This window comes from Rhea pennata, chromosome 1, assembly GCF_028389875.1.
Source record: "Rhea pennata isolate bPtePen1 chromosome 1, bPtePen1.pri, whole genome shotgun sequence".
Classification (NCBI taxonomy): domain Eukaryota; kingdom Metazoa; phylum Chordata; class Aves; order Rheiformes; family Rheidae; genus Rhea; species Rhea pennata.
Window position 1 is genome coordinate 51,562,580 of NC_084663.1, and position 17,863 is coordinate 51,580,442.

The 17,863-nt window shown below is 39.0% G+C and overlaps 1 protein-coding gene and 1 non-coding gene across 3 annotated transcripts; both read left to right on the top strand.

The window, feature by feature from the left end:
- The first annotated feature begins 3,594 nt into the window (after positions 1–3,594).
- On the top strand, positions 3,595–16,443 carry SLC25A3 (solute carrier family 25 member 3). Of its 2 annotated transcripts, none has more exons than XM_062585687.1 (8): positions 3,595–3,703; positions 3,841–3,994; positions 8,117–8,238; positions 11,154–11,333; positions 11,451–11,632; positions 12,390–12,562; positions 13,141–13,251; positions 13,410–16,443. In XM_062585687.1, the coding sequence occupies exons 2-8, from the start codon at positions 3,847–3,849 to the stop codon at positions 13,568–13,570; spliced, it is 1,077 nt and encodes a 358-aa protein (XP_062441671.1). In that variant the 5' UTR covers positions 3,595–3,703; positions 3,841–3,846; the 3' UTR covers positions 13,571–16,443. The 2 variants fall into 2 exon arrangements, with proteins under 2 accessions (XP_062441671.1, XP_062441679.1); XM_062585695.1 differs by lacking the exon at positions 8,117–8,238 and adding an exon at positions 8,404–8,525.
- On the top strand, positions 11,839–12,080 carry LOC134135791 (small nucleolar RNA SNORA53). The gene has a single exon (XR_009957376.1). It is a non-coding gene; the product is annotated as a small nucleolar RNA SNORA53 (small nucleolar RNA).
- Positions 16,444–17,863: the final 1,420 nt, after the last annotated feature.

Consider the following 17,863-nt stretch of genomic DNA (forward strand, 5'->3'; position numbering starts at 1 on the left):
GATATCCAAGTTTGAGTTGCAAAGTAAAAGTTCTCACATGATAAATATTGCGTAAGCCCCTTTTTAGGATAAGGGATACAAAAAGTCAAAGTAAGACTATATTGGTTTATAAATTTGACAATGCTTTTGAAGTGTTTGGTCATGCTGAAAACATGTCAAGTTCCAATTTGCCAGTCTGTCATAGCTTTGTAACAGTGGGCTTGTGCATTTTCCCTTTAAACTCTGTGCTAATCTCAGCGTATGCTGAATCTGAGTTATGTGATACCAGCCTGAGAATCACTGGACTACATAACTTCCAGGGCTGAGACTTGGTTTATCTGATATGGTAAGGCTGTGGAAGGTTATCTAGTATTTGAGATGAACTCTTAAGGAGGATCTCAAATTTAAATCTGTACATATTCTGAAAGCTTCATGTTTATGTGGGAAGTAGTGTGAAGGACCGCGCCCCCTTCCCTTCATGTTCATTTGCTACAGCAGTATGCTTAGTACTGCCCTACAGAATGCTTTCAGGTCTTCCCCAGTCTTAATCTGTGGGGTTTTTTCTGTTGTTTTTTTTTGTTTGTTTGTTTGTTTGTTTGTTTTTTTGTGGCACAACTTAATCTTACTAAAACCCAATTCTTGATAACTGCCTTCTCAAATGACTTTGCATATAAAATGTCTATTTAAAAAAAAAAAGCTATTTCTTTGTGTAGCTGTAGTTCAGACATACTTAGTAGACAAAATGCTTTAAATGATGCACTTCTAAAAGGAGGCTGTTCAGCAGAAAAAAATATAATGACAAATGAATTTTGTAACATTACAGTATGCTTTGGAAGGTATTTTTGGCTGGCTCTGATATGATTGAAATTTCATATTTGGCTGAAGAGTTTGTAATGAATAAAAAAAGCTTTATCTGACTAATCAAAGAAGGGGTGTGTGTGGGGGGGGGGGGGGGGTGATATATAAGTCTTGAGTTTACAGACTTGGGTGTTTCAGCATACCAAAGTCAGTCAGGAAATACATCAAGCATTTAGAGACAGCTGTAGAGATCAAAAATTTCCCAAATATGGATTTAGCTTTACTGATCTCTAAAAGGCAAAATGAATTGGTTAAAATGTACCCACAGGTGTCTAAAACTCTGCTGTGACTCTTTCTTCTTGGGGAACATACCAGGCTGTTTTGCACTGATGCAATAGCAAGTTATGACAGATGCATATATATGTACAAATCAATTCAACTGGTGAAATTGTTCAAAGGTGGCAAATATGCCTGTAAGTATTGTGTGTATAGTAATATCTAAAAGATTAACTCCTCAGACTTTCTGTCTTACCTCTGGAATTCTTGGTCAGCACTGGTGGCTTGTGGTTAAAAAGTGTAATAGTATTGCCTTATTTTCTGTATCTATTTTTCTATGTAGTAGAAAAAAATATACTAAGTGGGAAAGATGAAGGTTAAAGAATATCAAGGACACATTTATGGTAGTGACTAGTAGGAATAGGAGAGGTTTCACTACTTAGTGCGTTCTAAGGATGTGACTGCGCTAGCATGAAACTAGCTATTTTGGATCTTAGTGACAAGGGCTGCTGCAGTCTGAGGCTTGTTGTGGGCTGTGAAATCTACCTAGAGTTCTAAACTGTTACTGATTCTCTGGAATCACAGCTCAGTATCTCTGGTATTGATACAATGAATAGGTACATAAACTATATGCCTGCAGCAGGAGAGGGTGCAATTTCTTGACTGTACAGTACCTGAGGGGGGGAATTGGAAGGTGTGTGTGGTTGGTGTTAATAACAGGAGAGAGATGGTTCGGAAAGCTTTGGAGTTGCCAAGTTGACATCTTCCTGTGCTCCCAAGATTTGAAGTGATTGATTTTAAAAAATTGATTTGATTTACAACAGTTGTCTTTACTGTGAATCTGACAGATATTGACACCAAAAAGTAATGTCTTTCAAGTTTTATTCAGTAACTAACTTATTTCTGTGGTGGAAGTCATTAAACTAAATGGGTTCAAGTTTCAGGCTGTTGTTAGTTTTATTCATTCTAAGAAAAGTTGAAGACTTCCTCTGTTAGAGTTGACCTGTGTTCTTGTTAAATGTGTATTATCACTATATTTCTAGAAGGATATGTTAAACTGTGCTGTTTAATAGTGCTTTTCTGTTTTTCCTGTAACTACAAATGGGCTTACAGCTGTTAGAATAACAATTTCTTTGGTTTTATTCAACAAAACTTCTATGTACTGTGACTCAAGTATCCGTACTAGTTGTGCACGCAAATATGTACATAAATATAGTAACATCTGCAGGAGCAGAGGTTTTATGTTAAAAATCAGAAGTTTCAAGAATTGCACCTCTTAATTTCAAAATGACAACCCAAGTTGCAGTCGTACTTAGTTTATTAGATACTTTTTTTTCAGCAATGAAAGTATGTATTTGGCTGCTGTGTTAAATAATTATTTACCTTTAATGAATCAGTAACCCTCCTTTTTTTGGGGGGGGGGGGGGGGGAGAGGGGTGGCTGTTGCCATTATAACCTAGGCAGTCTGCAGATTTTTTGCAAACCTGTCCTCTAGAGGTGAAACACAACTGTGAAGGCTGCAGCCAGCGCAACATTTGGTGGCCTACCTTCTAATCAGACTTGGTCTAACTAGGGCACTGCAGTGGGAGGCTGCTGAGGAGGTTGAACTCAAAATTTTGTTAGAGTGCAGAGTCTGGGGTTTACCAGACACTCTGAATAGAGAGTATTATTAAATGCTGGTAAGCAGAACTAGAATTCAGGACAATGCTGTTAACTTTTAAAGATGCTACTCAAATAGTCCTTAACCTGGAACAACTGCTGTGAAGGACAGTATAAATTAACCCTGGCCTGTTGTTACCAGAAATGGACAATTACCGCACTACTCTGTGAGTGTTGGCTGTAAAACATGAACTTAGGTGTCTTTTGTTTGACATTGCCCTGGCCTCTAACTAGGGCAAACCCAGCTGACTTAGATGTTGTATTTCAAAAGTATGTGGATTATTTGGCAAGCATCCAGAGAAGGACAATAAAAATAGTTGAGCAGCAGGGTTTAATCTAAGGAAGCTAAGTACCAGTTAGCTACTCCTAACTACTAAAAAAGCAATGTCATCGTTTTTTTTTTTTTTTTTTTTTCTTTCCCTAGCCTTGTGTTCTCCATGGAGTGTGTGAAATCTGAATGGGCCAAGGGTGGGATCTGGGGTGGTGAAGCTTTCCTAAGACCAGCTTAGCGCTTGCTTGAGTCTCAGCCTGGTGGCAGAAGGACTGCAGGAGACTCTTGCAGTGAGGACTGGCTGCAGCTCGCCTGGGCGCTGAGCTGATAGCAGGGGTCAGAGCTAAAGCGTGAGCCCGGCCTGACCTGGGTAAAGGCAAGGGGAGCTGAGCTGCCCTCGAGCAAAAGGGGGGACGCACAGGCTGCAGCAGCGCCCCTGCCCTGTCCTTGGGGGCCCGGGCCTGGCTGCCTCCTTCGCTCCGTCCCGCCCGCCGCCGCAGTGCGCAGGCGCCGGCGGGGAAAGGCGCGAGGAAGGGCCCGGGTGGCGGCGAGCGCCTGCGCGGCGGCGAGCGCCTCCACCAATCGGGCTGCAGCTTCTTGGCCTGCGGCTCCGCCCCTTGCGCCGGAGAAGGACAAAGTCACGGAGCCGGGGCGACGCTCAGCCTCTGCGCCGAGCTGCCGCCCGAGCAGCCGCCCCGCGCGCCGCCGCCATCTTAGGAGGTGAGCTAGGGCCGGCGGCCCCGCGGGCGCCCCGGCCGCCCGGCGGGCCTCTCTCCCTCCCTCCCTCCCACCCTCCCTCCCTCCGTGCCGGCGGGCCTCCCCGTCCCACGCCGCTCTGTTGTTCTCGCCCGCCTCAGGTCGCCATGTTCTCGTCCATCGCGCCGCTCGCCCGGCTCAACCCCTTCTACGCGCCGCACTTGCAGCTGGCGCAGGACGGCGTGAGGAAGCGCCCGGAGCCCGCCGAGGCGCCCACCACGCGGCGGAGCTTGGCGGCCGCCTCGGCCGTCGAAGGTGAGGGCTCAGCGGGGGGTCGCGGCGGAGGCGTCAGTGCCCGCTGGTCTCCGCTGGTGCCGCGGGTGCCCGTTGCGGGTGTAAAAGGGGGGAGGCAGCAGTGGGGCTGGGGAGGAGCCGCGGCTGGGCCTACGCGCGCCCGTTTGGAGGACGAGGAAGGGCACGGGCGGGGGAGGTGCTGGTAGCCTCTTCCGCTCCCCGCACGGCGTGTGCTGGGCGGCACCGAGGACTTGGTGATCCCGGGGAAGGACGCAGAAAGGTCCTGGGTCAGGGGGAGCTACGGGACCCTCGATGTTGTCTCTGTTGTGGGGAAAAGGTCACTTTTGCCTGCTCGGTTGGGCCTACAGGCTTGAGGACTGAAACAGCAGGCCCGTACTTCTCTTTCTTACTGTGGAGAAGACCAGGGTATGAATCACTGAATCTGGATGGGTTTTGGGTTTTCAAGACCATGTCTTCTTTCCCCTCTCCTTTTTTTCCTTTTTTTTTTCTTTTGGGTGCTGTTCTTTCACAACTAGACATTTGAACATCTGCAGCTGTTAGAAGAACCTGCAGCTGTGTCTTAGATTTTTTTCCTTAGCCATTTTGGGACATATACTACGTAGCTGTGGTGTCTAAGATGTAACGGCGCATTTTAGGCTTAAAGTACAACTGCTTCCTGTATGTCTCCTGCTATGACTTCCAAAAATCAGCTTTTAGTGATACTCCCAACAGTGGAAATAGATATTAAAATACTTTTAATCTCTTAATAACTTAAAAGTATCTATTTGAATATCCATTTTAACAAAAAGACTCAAATAGAAATAATGCTGTCAGCAAGCTGCCTTTTATTAAGTACTATGTTTGGTGAAGTATCTCAGTGCTCTGACACTAATATTTGTGTAATCCGTGCAAGAGACGCAGAACTGAATATTGAGTTTTACTATGTTTTCAAGATTGTACAGTTCACTTTAATAGTAATCTTACAGCTAGCTAACCTAAAGTGTATTAGACCCTGTTCAGTATGCTGTATTATGTTCATGATGTGCACTTGTTCCTTGAAATTGTTATGTTTACTCTTCATCCTGTTTGTAAGCAAATGTAGTCAGAAGTAAACTGAGTTTCTTTGTCTTTGATAGTTCCTTGTTTTGTACCTATTATTTCACATACCAGTTGGTTCTTCATTCTTCCATTGTTCTTTGTATTAGGAAAGTTACCATACTGTAGAAGATAACAGCTTATCCAAGGTCAAAGCCAGCAGAAATTGCAAGACCTTCTGAATTCAGTTCAAGGCATCAACCATAATATGTCTAAGAGATGGGAGATATTTTATGATCTGCTCTTGGAAGTTGTCCCCGTTAGTCTGTCAGATCTGAAGCAAAGATATGAAATAGTGTTATGATGTTACTCATTTTTAGTTGTTTTAACATGTTTTTGAGCTATATTTATATTTGAGCTAGCTTCAGGGCATTTGTTGTCAGTCAACTTATTAAAACAAACAGACAAACAAAAAAAACCCAGCATAACTTTCCTGCTGTCTACTGCATTGGTTAGCCTCCTCTCCTTTCAGGTAACAGATGTTGGATCTTGGCTATGTTTTTGTCAAGACAGATTTTAGGAGATTCCATCCCGAAATCGGAAGTCTGGGAACCACTGTGGCTTTTTTCATAATGCTGCTCTACCACTACAAACACAAAGCCTTAAGCCTAATAGATGACATCTTACTATTCTGATAGATCAGTCTGAATCCCATTGCAGTAAGGCACATTTTTAAAGCTCTACTTTTCTGTGGCTGGAAACTTCTACTAAGGTCTATCTCTGTCAGTAGAGGACTTCCAACAGTAAGTTGACTTGCTATTTAGGCAGCATGGCAAGTACTACAAGTACTGGCATACTGCTGGCCAAAGATACAACTAGGCATAGCTGCCCAGTAATTCAGACCTAGACTGTTCTTTGACTACAGCTGCATAGAAAACCTTATTTATGTTCATTTAACCAGTCATTCTGACTAGTACAGTTCTAAATGGAATGTCACCTACCACTGTTTGTAAGGCTGTCATCCTAATCATTCTGTTTAGCCTATAGGCACGTGTTAGGCCCTAGCACTAGGGCCTTTGTACTTTGTAGCCTTGAGCGATACCTGTTTTACAGATTCTCGTAGGTTATATGCTATTCTGATAGCTAACTGACTACTAGCTCTAAGGCTGGACTTAATTAATTCTGTGTCTACCGTTTGAGATTTGTTATTTCTTATTTTGGAATAAAGAAAAAAATGATTCTTTTATTGTCCTGCTGACTACGTTTTGAAGGAGGAGGCTAGGAATAGACAGACTAGGAATAGACTTAATGGTAAGATCTGCAGTATTCTTAGGAGGAAGTTTTTTCATAGTAGGGAAGTATAACTGGGTAAATGTCATAGTCTTAAGTGGTAATCTGTAGATGCTATTAAATGTAATAGGAAACTTTTGTTGATGTTTCTAAAGAAATTTATTTAAAGAGCAAAAATACACATTAAGGAAGTGCTGACTAAAATACTTTGTGTGTGTCTTAATTTTCATTAGGGCTTCTCTGGACATGGTTCTTACTAGCCATTGTAACATTTTAATGGCTATTCCATTGTACTGAAGTAATGCTCCTAGATCTAATATCAAAGGAACTTAAATTATTGATTTCTACTCTAGGGAATATATTCTACCTAGTATATTGTTTTCCATATGCTTACTCAGCATCTCAGTTTTGGTTTTGTTTAAAATGTTTGGCACAAAACCAGAAGTTGGCCGCTATCTTATCCTTTTTTTGTACTGTAAATGCTAATGTGAGCATTTTCTGGTTGCAAATAATAGTTTTTATCCTCCATAGCTTCTTTTAAACTGAAAAAGAGAAACTGATGCTTATTCATTTGTTCGTTTGTTTTCAGCTCCAGTGGCTTTGTCTGCTCTACTGGAATCAGTGAATGTAATCTGCTCTTTAAGCCTGAATGGTTTATATACACAGTATTATACAGCACAGTGAGAGATCAGTATCCCCTGATTAAATGTGACTCAAAACCTTATTTAATGAAGCATGTTTAATAAATACAAACATTAAATTTAATGATAAATTTCTATAGACTTTTGGAAATTTATTAAACAGAACCTGAATAAATCTCAGGTCTTGTATTTGGAAAAAAGTCTTTCTTATCTCTTCTAGATGTTGTTGGATGACTACTTTAAGTCTTCTAGGTTTTTCTTGCTTTTTCTGTCCTTTAATAGTAGCAGTATGAGAAGGGGAAGATCTATTGCCTCACCTTTTGGGCACAGAGGCTCTGTTTGTAGCTAATATCTGCTGTTTGTAGTTGAGTAAGACTTAACTTAATAGTGTCTTAAACCTGTTTGCATCTTTCTCAGATTTGTGGTTATCTTCTTGTGAAGTCTGTTGCTAAAGAGCAGCTATTACAGGAACAGTCCCCAAATTGCTGTGCTGTATATCATATTTGGCTAATTCTTACACAAAGCTTAAATTTTTGAATGATGCAGGGAATTAAAAAAAGTAATCCGTACAGAGAGGAGTCCTACCTTAATCTCATATTTCTGCATGGTCTCCATGGTTAACATTAAAGTGTGAGATATTTTTAAGCCATAGCATTGTATTTGATTAAGAACTAAGAAAGAACAGGTATAGTTTTGGGAAACAAGGGACTTAAATACTGAAGTTGCACTGATTATAAAATATTTAAGCAAATAAACGTTATCTCTAGAATTCTAGAGAAACATTCTTCTTGCTGAACTCCTCACTATTAAAAAAAAATTTGGACATTGCAGCTTTGAGTCATAATTTCTACTAGCAGCTTCTGGGATTAATTTCTCTGGTTTACCGACTTAAATCGGTATAATATGTAAGTGCACTGTGAGCTAAAACTTGACTCTTTCATAACTTTTTTAAAAGAATGAACTCAGTTTGGCAGGCCTAGAATCAGTCTTATCAGTCTAGAATATGTTAGTTAAAGCAAATGAACTGCTCTTGAGCATAATGTTATAGTTGAATAGTACAATATAGGAGATTCTTAGAGGTTTAAAACTGAAATAAGCTAACACTTGGTCATCAACTTTGTGTCTTTTCTGTGTTGTTGATCATATGTATGTAATTATTTTCTTTTTAATTAACTAGAATACAGCTGTGCATATGGCTCAGGCAGATTCTTTATGCTTTGTGGCCTTGGTGGGATTATTAGCTGTGGAACAACACATACAGCACTGGTTCCTCTAGACCTGGTTAAATGCAGAATGCAGGTTTGTTCTGCATGTTGGTATGTGGTGAAGTTGATAAAGCATGTTTAGTGTGATTTTAAATAATCTACTAATGAATTGGAGGCATAAACTATCCACTGGATGTTGTTGTCCAGCAGTGCATGGTGTTTATGTAAAAGCATGGTGTGTCTCTATTTTTTGCTGCAGAATACAGTTGTGAATATGGCTCGCTCAAGTTTTATGCTCTCTGTGGCTTTGGTGGGGTCCTAAGTTGTGGCCTGACACACACTGCTGTCGTACCTCTGGATTTAGTGAAATGTCGTATGCAGGTTTGTATGAACTTCAACATTCCTTAAACTTTTCCTGTGTGTAGCCAACGTATCAGTTTATAGTTGGTGGTAAACAATCTTTTTTAGGTGCCAGGAAGCAAATAAACTTGTATGCTATTTCTCTTAATTAGGTCTGCTGCTGCAAGACTAACAAAATATCACTTTTCAAGAGAAGCAGAGGCACATAGCATGATCTGGATGAATTTAACTATTTGCACCTACATTTAAGACATTAGCTTATTGTAGTTACTAAAAAGCACACAGCACAATATTGTTCTTTGTTGTCAGGCTCTCTAGGACTATTCATGTGCTTTGGAAGGAAATAAGATCTTGATGTTTCAGGGAGCTCATAGGGTTTAGGTTTTCAGCCTGGAGTGACACGCATGTATAATTTGATCCATTAATGTTGTGACCATCAGTGCATGGATTATGGATTGCTACTATGTAATGATTCTGCTTCCGACAGAATGAGTAAAACTTAGCTAGGCGTAGCAATACAATTCTAAGTGCTTTTGTGGCTGACTTCTAAGTGATGGAAGCAGTTCTTGATTGAACCTAAAGGAGTGAAGATGTCTCACTATGCTTAATTTGTTGATAGCAGCTTCACTATTAAAATCATCCAGTCAACTGTCACAGCTAAAACTATATTCATGGCTTTATTCTGTAAAATCTATGCTTCAAGAATGGAGATTAAAGCACACTTCTAAATTTTTAGAAATTTAGTAGTTAATGGGGTCCCTGTTGCATAGAGTGACACTGATTCTAAAAGTGAAGTTCTTGTGTGAAACTGAGAGAACTACTAATTAGATTATCGAATATGGTGCTACATGTGATATTAAAAATTTATTTTTCCATAAGACCTTTAGAGTTCTTTACAAGAGCACACAAGCTTTTTTTGCTTGCTTGAAAAAACTTGAAATTCTACCCTCAAGCTAGTAATTTTGTAATGCATTGGACAAAATCAGGGTGCGTCAGATAAGGGTAAAGGATGCCTTCTACAACATTTGGATTGAGACCAAATAAAGTGTGTGAGAATTCTCAATTTTGCCAGCAGGGAAGCACTTGGAGTTGAGCTCCTGCCTGTTTCTGAAAGCATAGTTTAAACATGCTATTTTGTTATAACTGACAGAATGTGTCTAAAATACCAAAGGTGGGTAGTTTAATGATACCAGGCTAAGGTTGGGTTTTCTGGGATGGAGGAGCTTGATAAAGAGGATGTAGCATCACAAGCATTTCTTAATCTGATTGCCAGTTCGGTTCATGGGTGGAAGGCCTGAGAGTGCATGCAGTGCTGCAGTTACACTGGGAGCAGGGCCTCCTGCTTCCAAGGCTCCAGCTGCTTGGTGGGTATGTTCAGCTTGGGTTACCTGTTCCTGGGCCTCTTCTGTAATGAGAGTGGCTACACTTTCCCTTTTCCAGCACTTTGAGGAACGTGCAGTGGAGAGGTCCCATGCGACTCTCAGGTGTGACCTTGCAAAACCTATTGGCATTTCTCTTTTTAGGTCCGGTAGAGAGTATGTCACTAATTCTTTCTAGCTTCTTCAGAAAGAACCTGTTGCCTGCCCTCGGGCATAGTTCTGATATGAACATAGTCTCACTTTATGATGAGTAATCAACGATTACATGCCTAGTGGTCTGAAATTCCAGATTTTTTAAAACATTGAGGTGTCTAGGTGAATTGATTTTCAATTAGGCTGTTGCCACTGTGTGAGATGAGTGAAATACTAGTCATCACAGATTGGCATGCTTGTCCCACAGCTCCTCCTAGAGCTTCCATTTTCTCTCTTAAGTTTTAAGTTCCTTTTCACCCCTCTGAGGCCATGGTGGACGGTATCATGTATGAAAAGTAGTGTGACATGACTTAAAAATTGCTAGAATAGCCTGTTTCAGAAACTATTAAAAGTATTGTTATATAAAACAAAATTACTTAAAGTTAGTCTTTCTGAAACTTCTAATAAGTTAATAATGAAATCTCACTCAACATTTTTACATACAGAATTATTTCATGTTTTATCCCTTACTATAAAGGCAAAGGGTGACAGTGTACAGGTGTAGTTAAGTCTCAGAGCACTCTTTGATCCGCCTTTCTCCATCTGTCTTAGTCTGACAGTATTTGGAGGGATCCAACTAGTAGTGGACAAGTAACTGCTGATGAATATTAATCTTTAGACTTGATATATGGCATGCATGCAACATTTTATGGAGTGAAAAGTTGCATCTTGATAGGATTTCTAGCATAACTCTTCTAGAATGAAATTGCTGTTAGAAGCTGTCAGTTTTGAAGAGCCTGATCTAAACATAACTGTATCGGTATAGTATTGTATGTGTTAGAATAATGACTCCAATGAATGTTACTGACGTACAGTAGTACTGTCTTACTGTTGATGTGGAAAATAAAGGTAAAGTAAAATTCAAGTAGTCTTGTTCCTCTAGGTTATTGAAGGATGTACGAGCTATATGAGTTTTTAAACCAGCAGGCAAATCCTACAGTTACATCAAGGGTAGCCTTGTGATGTGTGATGACATTAGGGATCTATAGGAAGTTGTATGTGGATTTTAAGAATTTTATATTTGGGATGGGGCTTTGAGAAAGGAAATAATAAGCTATTAACTCTCTATTCTGTTTAGGTTGACCCACAAAAATACAAGAGCATCTTCAATGGATTTTCAGTGACAATCAAAGAAGATGGTACTCGTGGTTTGGCTAAGGGATGGGCTCCAACATTTATTGGATATTCCATGCAAGGGCTCTGTAAATTTGGTTTCTATGAAGTTTTCAAAATCCTCTATGGCAATGTGCTGGGAGAGGTAAGTTTCAAGTGGTCTACATGAGACTATATGTTAGCAACATATTAGTGTTACCAACATAGAGGAGACACAAAAGCACTATTCATTAATAAAAATGTGTGTTTAAATACATTTCAGGAAAACGCGTATTTGTGGCGTACATCACTATACTTAGCTGCATCTGCCAGTGCGGAGTTTTTTGCTGACATTGCTCTGGCTCCCATGGAAGCTGCTAAAGTTCGCATTCAGACACAGCCTGGATATGCTAACACTCTGCGGCAAGCTGTACCAAAAATGTTTGGAGAAGAAGGCCTCTGGGCGTTAGTATCTCTTGGATTTTTTAATTTTCATTCATGTTTTCGGTGTTGAATTTTTCTCCTAGTGAAAGGCGGTTGCTAAAACTAATAGTGGCTTTAGCGTATATTAGAGGATAAAGTATATCAGCCTCTAATACTTTTTGGTCTTTAGAGTTCAAGATAACAAGTAATTAATATCAAAGAATCTATGCTGAACTGCTAGTTAATTTCACATGCTCCTTAGATCCATCTTTGTGAGTATCTCTGTGCTGAGTTCTGCTGGATAACTTCAATTCCTAGCAGTTCCAGTCAGAGATATTCAGCAACTTTTTTGGTTGTACAGTCAAAGATGCTTGAGTCATTGGCATGTGAGAGTAATATAACTGCATGTTAGCTTTCTGTTCTGATAGAAGTGGCTGTAGATTTACAGCCACACTTATCACTATCAGGACTTGGCTGGTATGCAGACATAAGCATGTACTTACATTAGCAGTATGGCGTTATTGCACTCCATTGTAATCTGAAAAGTGACTACAAACAGCTGCACAGAGTAGATATCAGGTAAATTCTAATTTGTGCTGCTGTTTTTAGTAGTTATGAGGAAGGAATAAAACTTAGGTGTTCTTGTCCTGTAGCTGTTAGAACACTTAGGCCTTATAATAATCTCACTATCTAGAAGTGGTTTTCTTAATACCAACAATAAGCTAACTAATTGTTCAGGTTAGAAATATACCCTTAAATACTCAAGGAAAATGAATCTGAATGTGTCTTCTCTTTTAAGTTTCTATAAAGGTGTTGCTCCACTATGGATGAGGCAGATTCCATACACAATGATGAAATTTGCCTGCTTTGAACGTACTGTTGAAGCTCTCTACAAATATGTGGTTCCCAAGCCGCGAAGCGAATGTTCAAAGCCAGAACAGCTGGTAGTTACATTTATTGCAGGTTATATTGGTAAGAAACCTTTCAGTACTACACCTCATGAATGGATCTCCGCAATTCTGAAAGTCTCACTGTTCTCAGAATATCAAATACATTTATGTAACTGCAGTGGAAGAACCTGAACTTAAAAAGGCATAGCAGGGGTGGAACAGATTCAGTCTGTAAATAGAGAGATTAAATAGGTCTGTAGTAGGGTAATATTCTTAATTGTTCCTGTGTTAACTTTAAAGTTTAGGGACTATAGCTGATATAAGCAAAATAACTTGTATTTTTGCTAGGCTGGAGGAAGTACAGGAAGAAGGGGAGATGCATCTGGAGGGAGTGGTGATTTTTGACCATCCAAAGATTCATAATGAGTTTTATTTCAAAAGACAGATGCTGCAAGAGCAGAGTCTAGGTGTCTTTCAGTAGACATGTCATGCTAATAAGAATGGACCTACTATCATTTGGGCATACCAGGAAACTCGACATAACTCCTGTGCAACTTATCAGTGGTCTAGGAAAAGGGGTGGTTGAGTTGGTTGTACTTAGCTAAATAATTACTGTGTGCACTAAAACATTGTAGAACTAATAACAAATTATTCTTACAGCTGGTGTGTTCTGTGCAATTGTTTCTCATCCTGCTGACTCTGTGGTGTCTGTATTGAACAAGGAGAAGGGCAGTTCTGCTTCACAGGTTCTTGTGAGGCTTGGATTCAGAGGTAAAAAAAAGAAAAAAGAAAACCTTTCATTCATGTATTTTGTGTTAAATATATGGGTGGGTGTAATGTATATTTGGAGGAGGGATTTTTTTATTATTATTTTTATTCTTTTTTTTTGGCCTCTCCCACTACTTATGGCTTATGGTTTTGCTCTACAGGTGTATGGAAAGGTCTGTTTGCTCGTATCATTATGATTGGTACCCTGACTGCACTACAGTGGTTCATCTATGATTCTGTGAAGGTTTATTTCAGACTTCCTCGTCCACCTCCACCTGAAATGCCAGAATCTCTGAAGAAGAAGCTTGGTCTAACTGAATAAACAACTCATGGACTGACTTCACTGGCTGTCCCAGTGATGAGTTTCATGAAACTTTTATATATTTGACTATGTAGAAAAGAAACTATTTGATGTATTTATTGGCTGTGCCCTTATCCCATCTGAGGGTATAAATTCTACCACTGTCATTGTCTGAAATAAATGAGAGCCAGAGTGCTTAGTGTCTGTTTACTATTGTATATGTAAGCTTCACTTCAAGGAGTGAATACCTGAAAATAATTCCCAACATGAGAAATTTAAGTCACTTTGCATTTAAAGGATTTCAGATTTGTGGAAAAACTGCAACAAAAAGGTTTCCATTGTTTCTAGAGATGAGCTAAGAACCTATCATAGTGCTGCAGAAACTAAGTGCAGTCTTACACTGTCTTTGAATCCACTGTCTCATTTGCCTATATAAATTGTTATTGTAGAGTAGCAGAACTTTGGAATAAATGAGACTGCATTCTGACAGGGCAGCCTGATTACACCATCTGCTTTCTTCACAGAGTTAAGAGGAGCCTTATACATTTGGAGTGGTTCTCCCAATATAACCCCTGCTTAATTGACTAACTTCTGCTTTTGTTGGTTTTGAACTGCACTAAAGAACTCAGTTCTTTCATTTGTACTGTGGAATTAAACAGTGGCTACTACCTTAAAAATCAATTTTAATAAAGATTCTCAAAGGTATCTGACCACTAAAAGCTTAGTACAACTTTATAGTAAAATTAAAATGGCTTACTTTGTGCTGTAGAGATTTTTGACAACAGCCTTCCCTTGCACTTGGTACTTTTTAGTCTTGATTTTGGCTAAATTACCTTAACTATAACACTGAGTTTTGGTTGAACCATTCCTGCAGTGCAAGAAGCCATACCATTTTTTTAAACCTTACTCAATGAAAAGAAATCTAGACTTCTATGCACTTAGGAGGAGGAACTTGGGCACTGTTTTATTAACTTAAAACTGTTCAGATATGCTGCCTTTCAATGTTCTGAGCTTCTGATATTCAAACTAGCTTGGTCTTGCATAGACTGTAAGCACTCCTTCCTCTTCAGTGTCTTTCAGAGTCAGGCCAATTACATCAGGCTCCATCAGAGTAGCATTAATGTGCTGGCCAGTGTCTGACATTGTTCCTGCTGCCATTTTACCTGGTATTTTACTTCCCTCCCAGAAAAAAAACTGTGACTTAGGAGATGTTTCTAGCCAAACACTAGCAGACTAAGCCTTCGTTTGAATTGCTACCTTTCAAAATGTAGAGTAAAATTAAGAAAAATACTGCTCAACTTCCCTGTCACTGTTACGCTATACATGCTATACAGAGGTTGGTAACTACCACCTAATAACCACATTATACAGCAAAGTCAAATTCCTGAAGTCTAAATAAAACATCTGTACAAGTATTTTGGTGTTGAATTAAATGTATTTTACTTCATGTAGGCATATACATCCTGCTGTGCCCCTTATGAATGGGGAAGTTTTGAAGTTATTTAGCAAACCTCTGCTAATGTTTGCTCATCTTTGCTTATAATACTTTTCACCAGGGAAGCTCTTAACTGTGGCTTTGTCTTGCAGCAAGACTGTTCATCTTAAAACATATTTTTTGAATTTAGCTTTAGTACATGGTTCAACTTGTTCTGCTCAAAAACAAATTACCATCACTTCAGTGCACTGAGTATCATAGTTTCATTAAAGCTGAGTTTTAAGCCCTCGGGCTAGGCTTTGCTTGCTAGAAAGCATCTCAAGTTTCTTCCAATCCTGGGAAAGCTGAGTGTTTCCATCAGCTTCTAAGGCTGGCTGAGGCTTAAGACAACTTGGCTCGCAGTAGTATGATCTGATGGTCATGTAATCCAGGGATAAACTGAATTTCTCAAGCAAGACTAATTTCTGTCATTCTACATGCAGAGCAAAACCATAGCAGTTTTTCTGTAGAAATACTATTGGTCACCTTTGATGCAGCCATTTTAAATACGTGCAATAAGACTTTCAGATTTGTTTTCTCATTGCTCAAGCATAAACCTGAAACTTTTTAAAGATACTCAGATCTGCCAAGGTAATCTGAGATAAAACTATATGACAGCTAGGTGTTATGTTGTTCTTTTGTTATTGAGAGAAGCAAAATATATGTAGTCCTACTTTCAGTATTTTGTTTCAGTGGAAAACTTGAGAGGGGAAGAGAATTGCTTTGCAACTATTAACTTTGTTGACCTTTAGCTACAGACTTACTCTGATGTTTTAGGTGGAGGGGAATATGGCATTTAAAATGATACTGCTAAAAAGGTTGCCCAGTGAAATTTTAAGCAAGCTTGAGTGGGAAAGTGATAGCATTAAGTGATATTTAAAAGCCAATTTTTGTCATTGGCTATGTCCTTTATAGCGTGCGTGGTAAGTTTTCCAAAAGTAGGGAAGATGAGAGAGACGAAAAAACGGCTTCTGACTGACTTGTGTTTTCACTGCAAGGAAAGTCCTATATTGAAAAAGAGCAATCCATTTTGAACCAAATATACTTCAGATCTCCAGAACAGTCATTAAATCTGGAAGTGCTTTGTAATATGTGGAATATATGTATGCTGCTTGTGTATATTGTTTATGATAGAAGAAACATCCTTTTTGCTATTACTGGAGCTGAGACCAGTCTTCTGGTTTAAAACGTGTCATCTGTATAAATTTGAATGATCATTCATACCCTATGTTTGTAGAAGATTATACTACAAATCAAGTATGCTAACAGTATTTGACATTGCATATATTTGCTGAAATGCTTGTTACATATTCTAAAATGGACTACAATATTACAAAGAGCTGTAATTCATTTACATTTCTACAAAGAAATGATGTAGTTCACAGTGAAAACAATAAACATCCTGCTTTTTTATAGTGAATACGAGTACCTCTTGGATAGCTGAGTTTAATAGTTAAATGGCTTTGTTACAGTTACAATTTTCATAGCTCAAGTGGCATGGAAAAAGGATGCTGCTAACAAAAACTTCTTGGCTGAGCAGATGTTCCAGTGTCTAAAATAAGATTTTAACATGTCAGAATTATTTCTCTGTGTTACTGTTTTATTTTCCCCCTTGTGAATTGCTGACTAGAATATAATTGGCTAGTTCTAATCTACATATTAAATTAAAGATACCCTGAATATCATTACAGGTTAGACTGTATGGGATGTTATGTTTTAAGTAGCATAGCTGTAATTTTCATTATTACTTTAATATCGCAATCACTTGTAAATTTCTAGAGAACATTGTTGAGTACCCCTAGAAGTGAACTAAAGGTTGTAGCTGTAGTGACCTTTTACATTCCCCACCACTGATTATACTAAAGCAAGGTGTTAGTAGGCTGCTCTAAACTTATGAAAAATACCTCACCCTTTTCCTCATCTTTTCCCCTATAGAACAACCTTTGCATATATCCTTAGACCATTGTAATTACAAAGTTACTTTAAAATTCTCCCCCCTCCCCCTTTTTTTTAGTATGGTGGAGGTGGGTACTGGAAGGGCAAAACAGATTTGTAATACCTCTGTAGTTATGAAAGTATGACTGACCACTTGTATTTCTAAAGATGTTACAGTCAGCGTGTAAACTTGGATGTTTGTAGGAGCCAGGGTTTTTTTTGTTTGTTTTATTGGCAAGTAAAGTTTGCCTCAGTGACTTAAAGTTCTCACTTGCTTGTGGCAACAAAGTTTCCCAAAAGGATCATAATATTTGGGGCCTGAACTTCCTGGGAAAGAAGGATGATCTCTATGCCCCTTGATAGACAGGGTAGGTAAGGTATGGGGAAAATGTTTCGGAACCATTTAATTTCTTACAGAGATAATGAATAGGACTTTGTATTATGAAGCTTTTCGCTCTTAGATAGATGGGTTCTAAGACAGCATTTGAAGATGATTCATTTTGGAGTTTGAAAATGAAACAGATCTTGTTTATCCTGGCTACTTGTTTTCTGGTTACTGTCTCCAAGAGAGAGACAGAATGTGCTGTTTTCATCCAGAGACCTATTACGCTAGTCTTCTCTGATCAACTGTGCAGCCAGAGCATATTTTTCACTTCTCTTCACTTGTGTAGATTAAAAAGCAGGTGAAGATTTTGTTTAGATAAGTAATCTTCACTAATCTTCATTAGTCAAAAATCTGAGATCATTATGATACATTCAGATTATTTTCATTCATCTTTCCATAATTGGTCCTGATGTTTGCACAGTTCCTTATTTTAGTCAAAGGTTTCAGTTTGATTCTTCTCTGACAGAAATTTTTTTATTGTAGACAGTATATATTTGTATGCAAAAAATTTTATGTATTT

Bases quoted from the DNA above. Each gene is read 5' to 3' on its own strand.
- SLC25A3 (XM_062585687.1), top strand. From the start codon at position 3,847: ATGTTCTCGTCCATCGCGCCGCTCGCCCGGCTCAACCCCTTCTACGCG. The intron at 8,239-11,153 runs GTTTGTTCTGCA...TATTCTGTTTAG, and splicing joins TGGTTAAATGCAGAATGCAG to GTTGACCCACAAAAATACAA. The intron at 12,563-13,140 runs GTAAGAAACCTT...TTATTCTTACAG, and splicing joins ATTTATTGCAGGTTATATTG to CTGGTGTGTTCTGTGCAATT.